This window comes from Elephantulus edwardii, unplaced genomic scaffold (assembly GCF_000299155.1).
Source record: "Elephantulus edwardii isolate Elephantulus edwardi_28Jun2011 unplaced genomic scaffold, EleEdw1.0 scaffold00176, whole genome shotgun sequence".
In the NCBI taxonomy this organism is placed as follows: Eukaryota; Metazoa; Chordata; class Mammalia; order Macroscelidea; family Macroscelididae; genus Elephantulus; species Elephantulus edwardii.
The window spans coordinates 3,222,739-3,237,331 of record NW_006399926.1 but is presented as its reverse complement, the minus strand read 5'-3'; the positions used below and the strand labels follow the sequence as shown (position 1 = coordinate 3,237,331).

Here is a 14,593-nt window from a genome sequence, read left to right as displayed (position 1 = left end):
TTACCACTCACCCAGCTGGGGTCACAAATTATTAGCTGAGAGAGTGGATTTGAGCCCAGCTCTGCCTTGTCATAGAGCCTACACTTTTGACCCCTAAGCTGTACTACTTTCTCCATTTGTCCTCAGCCCAGGGAAAAGCACTGCAGAGAAATCAAATAAACCTTCATTTGGACCCAAATGTTTGAGGATTTTTTTTTTTTATTTTTAAAGGGGAAAGGGAGTAGTGTTCCTTTCACAAAGGTGTAGTGTGTGAACTCTGTGGAGGTAGCAATGAATGAGTCAGATGTGGTCTCTGGCCTCGAGGAACTCCCAGGCCAGCGGGCAGACAGGTGAACACAAGGCCAAGGTGGAACCTGTCATAAGAGACACGTTCAGCACTCTGGGAGTTGACGGAGAGCCTGCTGTGGGTGGGTGGGGCAGGAGCAGGATGGCTTCACAAAGGTGGCGTTTGTGTCACGGGGCAGAGTGCAGTCACCTGTGCAGTATGGGTGGCGTGGGTAGAGGGCAGGTGGGTTGAGCCCAGGCACGGCGGTGGGGGAACCAGAGTCCTGTGAGCAAAGCAGGGCAGTGTAGGAAGGAGAGTGAGCACAGATGCGCAGACAAGGCCAAGGAGGTACAGCAGGCCATGAACTCTAGATTGTATGTGTCTGGCTAGAGACTGGCAGGAAACTACTGAAGGTTTGAGAGAAACAAGGAGAACTCAAGAGTCCAAGAGATGAGCATCCATAAGATTCCCAGCAACCAACTCAACAGGAACTGTTTCAACAGAACTCTAAACTAATGCCAAGATGACCTTTAAACTTAAACCTTACACCTCAACTACCCCGAATTCTTTTTTTAATTTAAAAGGAGTTCCCTTTAATTAGGATAGTATATCTGCTTTGAGCATTATGCTCTTATAAAGAATTATCTATGTGTGAGATCATAGTGCCAACTCAAAAGGTCAGATGGGCAGCTTAGGGGGTCAGTGAGTTTAAGATGGTGAAGGTGGAATAACCTGGATGCACAACTTGAAGAATGGAATCATGCCATTGCCCAGACCATGGTCTTTGCAGTCACTTGCTCCGCTAAAGGATGACAAAAGAAGAATTGATGCCTTTGAGTTGTTGCTGGAGAAGAGTACTGAACATACCATGGACCACCAAGAAAACAAATATATCTGTCTTGGAGAGTGTAAAACCATGTTTCTCCTTTGAGGTTAGGATTTTGAAGCTCCATCTCACATACTATGTGGGCACATGGCCAGGAGGGTCTTTGGAGAAAGACATCATGCTCGAAAAGGTGGAAGGACAGCACAGGTGAGGAAGACCCTACGTGAGATGAATTAATACAGTAATTGGGGCAATGGGGGTTGGTGTGTTGGAATCTGTGAGACGGGCTCAGGACAGGGCAGGCTTCAGAGCTGCTGTACATAAGGTTACTATGGGTCACAGGAGACTGGATGGCACACAACAATAACAATCATCTCACTGAATTGTACATGTAGAAACTGTTAAAAAAATAGATCTTTACATGTATGCTCACCAAAGTAAAAACAATTTAAGAGGAAAAGGTTCTAAGGAAGAAGTGAGAAAGGTTGAAAAAGGCAGTTCTGCTGGAAGCTGATGGAATGTCAGTGGTTTTCAACCTTGTTTCTGACTGAACCACCCTGAGCTAGGGCATCAGCGAAACTAGTACAACACTGGAGGAAGGGAGCGTCTGTGCTTGGGGACCCAGCATGGGAGCTGGGTGGGACCCTGTGGGCTGTAGTGAGGAAACAGCTGCACATAACGATCACCTGCTGGATTCCTGTGTACTGTGTACTGTTCACCGAGCGCCCAACCACATCCATTCTGTGAGCACCACCAGAAGCAAGATGGCTCCAGGAGCTGACGATACCACCACAGGCTGACTCGTCATGGAATTAGGGCATTTATCTTCCAGGGAGAGTTCAGAAGAAGCTACAGAGAAGACAGAGTCAAGAGAACTAGGTGACTGGGTGTGGTAGTGAGAGATGCTCCACGCCGTCCGCCCTGGCTAACCGGGAGAACAGGGGAACCAGTGTGGGAAAGGCAGCCTACGGAAGAGCAGGTCAGGGCAGCAAGGTGCAGTCTGATCTGAGTCACACTGAAGCTGATGTCATTCTGTTGACTGTCTCCTTATCGATGAGAACTCACAGAGTCAGTGGGAGAAGGAAACCAGAGCCAGAAGATTTGGGTGCTTTGGTGTGGCCTGAGGGGGACAAGGAGACACAGAGCCTTGGGAATTTGCCAAAGGAATGTGGCTGCGGCCCTGGAGGCAGCACCATGCTCTGCTCTGGATGCTGAGACTTCTAGCCCTAAGCAACGTGCTTCTTTTATCTCAGTTCTTGGCATCTGCAAAATGTAGATGAAAACGGCCTCCCTGTCTATTCCACAAGGTGGCAGAAACTTGGAATTTGTAACCAAAACAACCCATTGCCATCAAGTCAGCCCCGAGTCAGGGTGACGTCATGTCAGAGTTGAACTTTGTGTGCTCCAGAGATTTTCCATGGTCTTTTAGAAATGAACTTTCAGGAGCAGATACCCAGGCCTTTCTTACAAGAAGCCTCAGGGTGGTCTCAAACCCTCACTTCATAGTTGACAAGTGTGTTAAAACCTGCATACCAGTGGCTTAGTGGTAAGGAGCTATCCTGCTAACCCCAAGGCACACAGTTCAAAACCACCAGCTGCTGTGCTCTGTTCTGTAGGAGATGGATGTGCAATCTCCTCCCATGCGATTTACCACCTCTGAAAACCGGCTCAAGGGTCTGCTACAGGTTAATTCCAACTCAGTGATACTTAATATTAACAACAACATATAAATAAGAGGGAGTTCTGGTGGCCTAGTGGGTAGGCCATCTCAAAGGCATGTGGTTCAAATCTATCAGCTGCTTCATGGGAGAAAGATGGGAAATCTCCTTCTGTGCGATTTACAGCCTCAGTTCCAACTCAATGGCAATTACAATATACCAGATATAAAGATCTCCGGCGGTGTAGTCTACAGGGAGCTGCTCAGTGTCTGTGTTTCAAATTCACCAGTGGCTTGAGAGTAAGACAGGCAATCTATTGTCATGTGATTTATAACTTTAGAGACCCACTGGAAGGTCCGATAGGAGTTGGTTCTGACTCAATAGCAAAATGTGAGTATGTGATATAAATAAGAAGGGTCAGGTCCAAAGTGCCCTTGAGGAAACCCAAGACTCACAATGGTGATGTGACTTGCCCTGGATCACACAATGGTTACTGGAAATCCACCCCATCCCTGCTGCCCACACCCCTCTATCCTACCCCGCTGCGACACTCTGGGTACTTGTGGCAGAGATTTCCGCAAAGTGCTGAGCCTTTCTTGAAGCCACTCCAAGAGATAAGATCCTCAGCCGTGTTACGGATTAAATTGTGTCACCCAAAAATGTGTTATAAATCCCAGGCACTATACATATAGATGTAATCCCAACTAAAAATAGGATTTTCTTTGTCATGTTAGGGCTAAATCAGAATAGAGGGTGTCTTAATCCAGTCACTTCTAAGATATAAAAAGAGCAGATTGGACATTGAAGCAAAAGCAAATGAAGAGAGTTTCCACACAAGGAGGCAAGAACCAGAGGCTGAAAGAGACAAAGAACTTCCTCCAGTGCTGACAGACCCCTCCACTGGAGCTGGTGCCCTGAGGCTGATGTCTCACCTCCTGAGCTGTGAGAAAATGGGGTCTGTTCATAAAAGACATTCACGTATGGATTTTGTTACAGCAGCACTAAGAAACTAATATAGTCACCAATCACACTCTCAACGCTGCCTGCAGAGAACAGGCAAAAGTCAGCCTCTGCCAACAATTCAGCTCAGGAGGGAGGCAGAGCAGGAGACCCCTGACACCAAACTCCTTCTGAAGTCAGGTTGGCGTTTGGAAAATTAGAGACATCGAGCTCTGAGTACAGGCTCCAAGGAGGTTTTATTACCATCCATGCTGAGGACCCTCAGGCTCTTGCTCAGATAAAGAACCACTGCAGCCCCCTCAACCCCAAAAGGCCTGGCATCCACAGAGATAGGAATGTCTTACTGCAAGCCTGCCAGTTCACCTTCTAAGTTCTCCTGCTGACCCTGCATGGCTGTCCCCTTCACAGGTAAACAACGCCTGAAACCTTCCAGATTCCAGAAATCTCCACTCGGGCCCTCTTGGCAGCATCGGCACCCTGGATCCTGCAGTCAGCCCGTCCCGTCACCCCGGCTGACACCTAGAATTTGCCCCCTAGAGTCTGGTGTGAATAAATTTTATCAGGTTCTTGAGCTGCTCCTCCAGGTGTTGTTCATTTCCATGGTTCTCGATGACCCAGTCAAAGGCTCCAAAGGTGTCCAGGCCGCATTCTGACTCAGCATCGTCCACTCCTGCAGGGGAAGCATGTGAGGTCAGGCCCATTCCTCCAAACAAATGAAGACAAGCGAGGCCCTCCCTATACTGCTCTTCCCCCAGCCAGACCAAGCCCCCATCACAGAGGGCAATCCCCAGCCCCCGAAACACTGTGAGGGCAGGTTCAATGGACCACAGAAGGCCCTGCTGACTTCATGCTTCATTTGCCCATAGAGAGCAGACTGCTGCCACCTGCCATCGGGTCAGCCCCTGATTCACAGCAAGCCCAGGCCCAGCAGAACTGGACTGCCGTAACCCCTGGGGTTACAGATTACCAGAAGATTACTGGCTGATTATCAGAAGATCATTAGGCCTTTCTTCCTAGTCTGTCTTAGCTGGGAAGCTCCCCTGAAGCCTGTTCCACATCACAGCAACACGTGGCAGAGAATTAATTAAGCCAGCCAAAAGCACAGACAACCCCATAGGGCACTGCCAAGTTCATTCTGTGTGAAGTTGATTTGCCAACTTCTATTCCTGAATCTGAATCTGATTCCATTCTTGCAGAAAGCAGAGCATGTAACAGTAGGAAACAGAGGGTTGAAAATGGCAGCAATGCCTCTCCCCTCTTTGTGACCTTTGTAAGGTGATCTCCTCACCCAGCCACTGTCACTGGTAAGAAAAGCATGCACCCACAGGGTCTGCTTGGATATGATTCCCTGGCTGTGATGAGTGCCCTGGAGGGGAGCTGCTGAAGTGGCAGTGCCCACTAGGTGTCCTGGGACAGCAGGGAGGGTGGAGTGTACCTGAGTCATCCACAGAGATGCTGGCCAGGCATCACGTGTAGCCACTATAAACTCACTATAATCATGTGAGTCACACACCTGTCAAACCTGCCCTCTGCCTAACCTCGGCCCTCTGCTTTCCTGGGCTGGAAAGCAGAGGTGAAGGGCCAAGGGGGTAGATCCCAGCTGGAAATCCAGCTGCCCAGGTAAAGGACCCAGACTAAGGTCAAGTGGTCTTTACCTGCCATGGACCTCATTCCTGAGTCCCTGCCTCAGATTCTCTTTCATAATCCCTCATTCACAATTGTACTCAGGCAAGCTAGGGAGGGAGCAGGAAACCCAGGGATGTGGATTGGGTGGCCTGTACCCTGTAAATGTGGTGACCAGTCAGTGAGTCAAGCTCTTGGGGGACAAAGGTTGTAAGGAGCTCACCTGGCGTGAACACCCAGCCACGCTGCTGTCGGCTCTGCTCTGAGGCCACCACGCGGACTACCTGTGTCACAGCCCCATAGGCTTCCTGGAACCACTGGATGTCAGACAGCCGCCGTGTGTCACTCACCAGCTATAGGGAGGGACAGAGACAGATGACCAGCAGGATTCGGTGCAAGGTTTTAAGGGTGAGGGAAGAAGAGGGACAGTCCCAGCCCTGCCCTGAAGCAGCAGAAGCACAGGGGCTGTGGGGCCGAGAGCAGAGCAGCCCACCCCATCGGCCTCAGCAGCTTGGCCAGCGGCACCCACGTCCTCCAGGCTGCTGCCTGGACCTCGGCAGTCACACCGGCTCTGCCCACCTGTGTCTGCCGAGGACACACACATGTCCTGTCCATGCTGGTATTGCGCTCACTCTGCTCGAAAAGAGACTCAGGATCTGGATTCAGACCCAGCAGTCCAACCTGCTCCTTTGCACATGGGTAAACTGAGGCCAGAATGAAAGACACCCCAATGAGGTCTCAACTCCTGGCACTTTTTAAAATATAAGTCTAATTTTCTTCATTCTCCTTCCCTAAAGCTCACAAAGGCTTCCCATGCAAATAAAATAAGATAAAAATCGAAAACTCATACTGGCTGGTGAGGCCCTATGAGACCTGCCCTCTTACTCTCCCTCCTCGTCCGGCATCTGCTCCGCTGCAGCCAGCTGACCTCCCTGCCACTTCTCAAAGGCACCAGCCATATCCCTTCCTCGGGGCCTGTGCACTTGCTACCTTCTCTGCCTGCAGGAGAGTCAGCTAAGAGTCAGTTCCGACTCTATGGAGACTAACATCAACATCCCTCTCTCTGCCCACCACTCGCCTGGCAGTCTATCCTACTGGGGTAGATCTGGTGGTGCTGGCGGCTACACGACTGGTATCTCAAATGCCAGTAGTGTCCCCACGGTGGAAAGATCTCAGCAGACCTTCCACACTCCCACACGGCAGCTGTGGCAATGGGCTCAAACACAGCAATGATTGTGGCGCTGGGCGGGACAGTGTGCCGTCCGCTGTGCACAGGGTCTCTAAAAGGTGAAAGTGACTCAGTGGCGCTGAAGTGACTCAGCCCCTTCTGCTGAATCATCACAAGCTAAGCCCCCTCACTGTATGGCCATCTGCTCAGGGAGGCCTTCCCTTCCTGTCCCTCTCAACTTCACTAAGCTGCTTGCTTCCTATTGGCTCTGAAATCACGACTTCTTGCTACTTATTTTCTGTCTGCCCTATCCAAGCCAGTCCCATGGGCAAAGGACTTCGTCTTAATCACTGCTGCATCCCTGGCCCCTAAAACAGTGTCAGACATGTGACAGCCACTCAGTAGTGTATGTCTGCTCAATCAGTAAGACTTGCTATTCTCACAATGCTGCTGACATGTTCATCCACCCACTTACTAACCTAGGGTTGCAGGGACCTGCTGTGTGTCAGGGCTGTGCTGTGTGCTGGGAATTGGATGGTGAGCAAAGCCTGCCTGGCCCTCACCCCCGTGGAGCTTATAACCCAGTGAGATAGAAGCAGGAGCTTCACAGATGACCGTGAAATCACAGGGCGTGTCTACAACCATCTCACCCTTGTTCTGTAATTAGGTGCTTTGGGTAGGTTCCCAGTACAGACACAAGATGCACAACACAACGAAAGGCCACTGGTCCAGCAGCTTTCTCACATCCCTAAAGCCCTCAAGCGCAAACAGACTTAAAAGTCACAGACTGGTTGACTGACAAAGCTTATGTTTATTTATTTAGTACCTATCTCCCCAACTCCAGTCCCAGCTATTGAGGTAATGTCATGCTTGGCACAGGGGGCCACTCAGCCAATACTTCCATCCAGAATGAATGAAGACCAAAGGCAGGGTGTGACGGAGCACCTCACAGAGAGCACTCATCAAGACCTGGGTGTCAGGGACCGCTTCTCGGGAAATGGCTTTTAAGCTGAGGGGAGCTAACCAGGTGAAGAAAGGGAGAAAGAGTAGTGCAGGTGGGTGCAAGAAATCACCACAACTCTGTTCTGGAAGGAACCTATTTCCTGGAGGAACTGAGACAGCCAGTTCACTGCAGCTCTAGTGAAGTGAGGCGGATAGAGGACAGCAGGAGCCCAGAAGTTCATGTTAAGGAACCTGATTTTGTTCATAAGAACAGTATGATGAAGCTACCAAAAAGTTCCAAACAGAACTCTGAAATGCTTGGACACACTGACCGCTGTGTGGTGAACAAAAAAAGTGTGAAAATATAAACGAAGAACCAGCATGGAGGCACCTGCATTGTCCCACACAGGGGAGAGCAGTGGCTCCAACCAGGGTGGGAACAGCAGAGGCTGAGGAAATAGGCACATTTGAGATACAGTTTGAGGAAAAGCACAGGGAAACATGTCCTGAATGCTGCCAAGGGGTCCTCTTACCCAGACAGGCTGGGAGACGCCCTCCACAACCTTCCTGCAGAAGAAGCCTGGGTCAGCCTGGCGCTTCTCCTCACCCCAGCGGATCATGTCCTTCCGATAGGTCTCCTTGTAGGAACTGGCATCCAGGAGTCTCTGGAAGTCCAGGCTGTGCTCCTGCCCAGAATGCAATCGTTGTCAGAAGCCTCACAATCCCTCTGTGTCTCCAGGCGGAGAACCGGCCCTCCCCTCCCCCAGCCTAGGGGCCAACACAAGGTCTGAAGTTTCATCCAGGACAGAGACCCGCAAGTGGAAAAACCCTAGAAACCAAGAATCCCAGTCATCTTCCACTGGAGGAAAACTGGAGCATCATCTAGAAATTGTTTCAATTTGTCTTTGAAGTGTATGATGTGGTTTTGTCTCTTGCAACAGTTTTGTCTTCCCAATTATCTCTGGCTTAAACTAATCCTGAAATTAGTTTGCATCCCCTGGGCACAGGATTTGCCTTCAACTAAAGTGGGATAGCTGAAAAAACTGCGTTCCATGTCCTCCCACTAGTCACTAGTCCTCCTGGCATCTTCCCCCCATCCAAAAGCCCAGGAGATTTCCCTTCCCTGCTCCTTCCTTACCCCCTTCTCTATGCCCTGCCTCCAGTGCCGCCTTTGCAGTAACAGCATCAATGCCCTGACTCCCAGGCCACCTGCCAGCCTCCTGCAGTCAGAGGGTAGGGGCTGCTCTGACCACCCTGGGAAGGTGCTTGCAGGGACACTGACAGGCAAAAAGTCTATCCAGAGGACTCTAAAATCGGAAGGAGTTTGGAAGCTATAACCCACTTCAGGTTCCAGGCCTCCTTAACTCACTGCCAAAGACCTTCTACCACCAGGCACACAGTTTCTTCATCTGAGAAGTGGTGACCTATTTCCTCAGATCCCTATCTCCTCCTCCTATGAAAGTTACAGCCACATTCCACTTGTAACCTGGTGTCTTTTGAACCCTTGGCCACATGAGAGTAGGCCATGATGGTCTATTTGTCAGTTGTATTTCCCACAGTGAACTGACAGTGTATTTAGGTTTTGGTTTATAATGGGAGTACGGGGGGACAGAGTAATGATGAACTTCCAGGGAGAACTGGCCTTATCAGAGCCTCCTAGGGAGATTTTTGGAATAAAACCTTCTAGGCCCTCCCCTTCCCAGAGAACCTGACTCTGTCAGTCTCCTCGGGGTTCACAGAAGTGCCCAGACCCCACTGGTAAGGCTAAGTAGCCTCTCTCCCTCTCTCCTCTCCCTGGTCTGCCTACTAGATACAAGAAGCTTAGACACACAGTTTCATCTGGGGAAAGTTGCTGCTAAAAATAATCAAAAGCCACTAAAGACAACACACTTGGTAAAAACAGAGGGTCAGCAATAAAAAGAGGCAGACTCTTACAAAGGTGGATTGGCATAGTGGCTGCAACAGTGAGGTCAAACAGTACCCAGTGTGAGAACTGCACAGGACCAGGCATGTTTCGTTCTGTTGCACTTAGGATCCCTATGAGCTAGAACCAACAGCCTAGTGATAAGGAGCTGAGCTGCCAACTCAAAGGAGCATGGTTCGAATCCACTAGCTACTCTGTTGGAGAAGGATAAACAACTTACTCCTATGTGATTTACAGCCTCTGAAAATCCACTGGAGGGTCTGCTATGAGTTGGTTCTGACTCTGTGGTACATAGTAACAGCATACAATAACAACAAGAAGCAGCCTATTTTTCACCACAACCACCTCAGCCTCAGCATGGTGCCACCCTGGGCACAGGTCTATCTTGCTCGTGGGCAAAATCTCAATAAGACAAGAGAGTGCTTCCCACGGAGGCAGGGCTATCTTATAAAAAGAAGACGGACCCCTACAGGTCAACTGTAGACCAACTCACCCAGGGGGCTGACAAAGAGGGCCTGGGGTCTGTGCTGACCATGGCTGTAGGCCAACTAACTGTTAGGGGGCTGATAAAGAGGTCCTGGGGTCTGTACTGGCCTTGAGTCCCTGCAAATTTGGTGACACTCATCGTGTCCTTGAGTTTTCCTTCCTGATGCTTAAGGTTCTAGGCCTCAAGTAGAATAATTGCTTCTCGGTTTGGGGTGGGTTGTTGTTTTTTTTGCAGTTTTTAATTTTTGAAATATTCACATGGTTTAAAATGCAAAAGATGAAATCTATCTGTTTGCAATGAAAAAATCTCTCCCATCTCTGTTTCCCTCCCTGGAGGCAACTACTGTCACATCCTCAACTCCCCCTCTTCGGCATTTACAGATCCCAAGCATCTATACAATAAGTACACCCCACAAATATCCTTGACTAAATGACTGTATGTGCAAATATAATGTTGCCCTTTATTTATTCAGCTATGGCATTCTATACATACTACCTGACCTCTTGTTTGGGGGGTAGTTTTTGGTTTTGGCTTTTCCACTTAACAATCAAGGAACTCTAGTGGCATAGAATTAAAGAACCTGGCTACTAACCAAACAGTCGATAGTTGGAGCCCACCAGCGGCTCCTTGGGCACAGCGTATGAAACTCGCCACCATGAAGATTTACAGACTTGCAAACCCTGTGCAGTGGTTCTGCTCTGAAATACAGGCTCACCAGGCATCGGGACTGGTCTGACGGCAGTGGCTTTGTTTTTTTCAGGGAGCTGGTTTATTTAACAATCAGTTTTAACAATTTATGTGACTAAATTCTAAGGAGAGAATTCCACAGATTTTATCAGTTCACTCTGGGAGGTAGAGAGGTCATGTGAAATGTCACATTCTTTCAGTTTAATGGATATGTGCAGACTTTGTTGGTTTTGTTATGTGCCATCGAGTCACTTGCGACTCATAATGACCCTGTGTACCACAGCCCTAAAACCTGCTCTATCCTGTACCAACCTTATTGTCTCTGACACACTTTTTACCCCATCACTGAAATCAACCCATCTCAAGAGTTTTATTCTCTTGCACTATCCCTCCATCCTCCCAAGCATGATGTCCCTCTCCAAGGACTGGTCCTTCCTTGCAACATGCCCAAAGTATGTCAGATAAAGCCTCAGAATCCTTCCCTCCAAGAAGCAGCTTGGTTTCACTTTCTCTAGGATGAGCCTGTTTGTTCTCCTGGCAGTGCATGGTATAGTCAACACTCTTCTCCAGCACCACAGCTCAAAGGCATCAATTCTCCTTGTATTATCCCCAGTACATTATCTAGCTCTCTGATGTATACCAAGTAATTGCAAAGACTATGGCCTTACTAATCAATTATATTACATCGATAGCTGCCAGCTCAAGCCTACAGTCCTTACCTGGACACAATTTTCAAATTACTCTAGAAAGGTGACCTGAACATAGTGAGGCCTGAAGGAAAGCAGATTAAGCAGAAAAAGCCACAGAAAACCAAGAGCTGCCTTTCTACGAAGATGGCACTAAAAGCAAAGAAGGAAGCCCCTACCCCTCCCAAAACTGAAGCCAAAGCAAAGGCATTAAAGGCCAAGAAGGCAGTCCTGAAGGGCATCCACAGCCAAAAAAAAAAGATCCGCACATCACCCACCTTCTGGCAGCCTAAGATGCTGAGACTTCGAAGGCAGTCCAAATACCCCCAGAAAAGCGCCCCCAGGAGAAACAAGCTTGACCACTATGCCATCATCAAATTTCCCCTGACCACTGAGTCAGCTATGAAGAAGATATAAGATAACAACACACTTGTGTTCATTGTGGATGTCAAGGCCAACAAGCACCAAATTAAAAAAGCTGTAAAGCTCTATGACACTGATGTGACTAAGGTCAACACTTTGATTAGGCCTGATGGAGAGACGAAGGCCTATGTTCGACTTGCTCCTGATTATGATACTTTGGATGTTGTCAACAAAATTGGGATCATCTAAACTGAGTACAGCGGGCTAATTCTAAATATAAATTTTTCTCACAAAAAAAAAAAAAACCCCAAACCAAGAGCTGACCAACCCTGGCCAGCAGTGGTCACCAAGGCCCTGCCAGTGACACAAGTGGAAGCCACAGCGACCCACAGTCAGGACCTGCACTCACCCTGCCCTGGCAGATGCCATAGAGCCACCACCTACCTGAGCATACTGTTCCTTGAGAGGCCCGGAGAGCCGGAGGATGACACAGACATCAGCTCCAAGTCTACAGAAAAGAGAGATCAGAACCCAGTTAGCCAAGAGCTTCTCAGCCCCAGAGCAGGAGTACAGAAATCAGAGGTGCCATCCCTGTTCTGCTATTAGTGTCCACATGGCTTTGTGGGTTACAGTTTCCCTGACCCAATTTCCTCAACCTATAAAATGAGGGTAACAGTTTCTGTCCTATCTTCCTCATAGTATTATTATAAAACTCAAATAAATGAGAAAGAACAATGAACCCATTAACAGGTAAAAGCTAACAGTGATAACAATTTTAATCACCATGTAAACAGCCATGCCTAGAGATATATTGGCTGAACTTGGTTACAGCTGGCCTCCTGAATGAGTTTTCCAGCAGCCAGTAGTATTTCAGTCCAAGAGGCTTGGTGATTAAGACATAAAGAATGCACTCAACAGTTAATCAATTTATTCAGCCAATGACTTATCAGGTCCATCTGGACCTACTATTGGTCGATCAGTTTGTCATACCATAATGACATGTGTGCTTCTGTGAAGCTGGAAGCTATAGCACCGGTATTTCAAATACCAGTAGGTCACAGATTAAAGCAGACTAGCAAAAAAAGCTGGGTGATCCACTTCCAAAACTTAGCCAATGAAAATCTTACGGATCATAACAGAATATGCCGGCTTGTGTGCGGACAGATTAGCCCTTCAGGATGGAAGACTCTCAACCAGGAAAGAACTGCTTCTTCATCTGCTCGTGCAGCATGACTCAAAATGAGAAATAATCCTTGCAAACCTCCATTAGAATGTTGTTGTTGTCGTTGTTAGGCTTCATTGAATCAACCCTATGAACAAAAGATCTGAAACCAGTCTTGTCCTGTACCATCCTCGCACTTCCTGACACAAGAGCCCATTGCAGCAGTCATCGTGTCAGTCCACCTGGTTGAGGTTCTCCTTCGCTGACCCTCTGTCCTTCCCAACATCATGTCCCTCTCCAAGGAATAGCCTCTCCTAGCAACCCGTCCAAAGTTATGTGGGTCACAGCCTCGTCATTCTTGCTTCTAAAGAGCAATCCAGAAAAAATGGCCGCAGCACTGGGGAGGGCAAGGCGGAGGCGGCAAAACCGGTGGTCGAGCAGAACATGTAGTCGCGGCCCCTCGAGTAAGCTCCGGGCAGCTGCTGACACAAGGAGTCCCCAGGGGTGCTCGTCCACTCCACTGAACAGCCCAGTCACCTGTGCCCTCCTGCAGGCCTCCTTCCCTCCTGTGTGGGACCCTGTGACGGGGGTCCCACTGGCCAGAGAAGAAAACCCTCTCATGTTATAGCCCTGTAGACCCCTGAGGATGAGAAAGAGAGGGACCTCGTTCAGCCTTGAGACGTGTGGGCTCAGCCCTAAAGGAACTGGGATTCCCTCCTCCCCAGAAAACAAGGCAGCTACACCTTCCCTCCTTGGTCAGAAATTCCAGGCCTTTCAGCTTGTTACCACGGTCTCCTTATGTTGTAAATAAGTCCTGTTCCTCAAGATAGTACCAAAGAAATAACCATTTACCTCTCCCTTTACAAATTAACAACATCTCTGATTGAGTGTAAAAGTCATGTCCCAACAAGTCCTATGACGTCAACAGCCCAGCATCCTCTGATCAGCAACAAAGAGTGTGACCACTCCCAGTTGATAAAGTTCCAGCAAGGAAAGAATGAATGTTTAATCTTTTTTTTTTTTTAAAAGCACACCCATGTTTATTGCAGCTTTGTTCACAATAGCAAGGAGCTGGAAACAACCTAAGTGCCCATCAACAAATGAATGGATAGAGAAGCTGTGGTATATTCAAACAATGGAATACTATGCTGAGTTGAAAAACAAGGAACTCATGCAGTATTATTCAAAATGGGTGACCCTGGAGAACATATGCTAAGTAGCCCAGTCACAAAAGGACAAATACTACATGGTGCCACTGTTGTAAAACAGGACTCACCTTGGGGTTGGGGAAAGACTGAGAAAGATGGGTTCAATAATGTATACTGCATTGAAACAGATGCAGGAGGAAAACTGCTTAAAAGGGATATATGATTAGGTATTTTTGGCATGACAGGAGTCTAGAGGAAGGCTACATGGTAGAGTGGACCTGGGGGAGGGTTTGCAAAACAATGAAAGAATTTTTCTTTTACTTTTCCAAGAGGGTAGTGTTCTGGAGGGGTGGGGGAGAGGGGAGAAATGTGCAACAATGAATGAATGGAAATCCAAAGTCTCTGTAAATTTTTACTGAAATAATAAATTTAAATCTAAAAAAACTTAAGTTAGAGTAAGGAAGGCAATGGATTTATAACTGCTCATGCATTATAACACTATATCATGGCATGGAGGAGGAATAGCGAAACTGTATCCACATTTGCAATATTCTTCTTACCAAAACAATTTATGGAAAATAGGAACTGTATTGGAACATGTATCTCTGGATTGGAAATGATCATATTGATAATATTTCTAGCCTTAAACTTAAAAGATTATATTGTTCAAAATTATTTGTTATATATTTGTTTA

General features: G+C 48.0%; 1 protein-coding gene across 1 annotated transcript in view; it reads right to left on the bottom strand.

The window, feature by feature from the left end:
- Window positions 1-4,242: 4,242 nt before the first annotated feature.
- PMVK (phosphomevalonate kinase) overlaps window positions 4,243-14,593 on the bottom strand; it is a 41,683-nt gene continuing 31,332 nt past the window's right edge. Inside the window, exons 2-5 of the mRNA XM_006895834.1 lie at window positions 12,034-12,097; window positions 7,976-8,128; window positions 5,556-5,685; window positions 4,243-4,379 (exon numbers count right to left, since the gene is read on the bottom strand). Of these exons, the coding sequence (XP_006895896.1) occupies window positions 4,243-4,379; window positions 5,556-5,685; window positions 7,976-8,128; window positions 12,034-12,097 (484 nt within the window). The remainder of the gene's footprint in view (window positions 4,380-5,555; window positions 5,686-7,975; window positions 8,129-12,033; window positions 12,098-14,593) is intronic.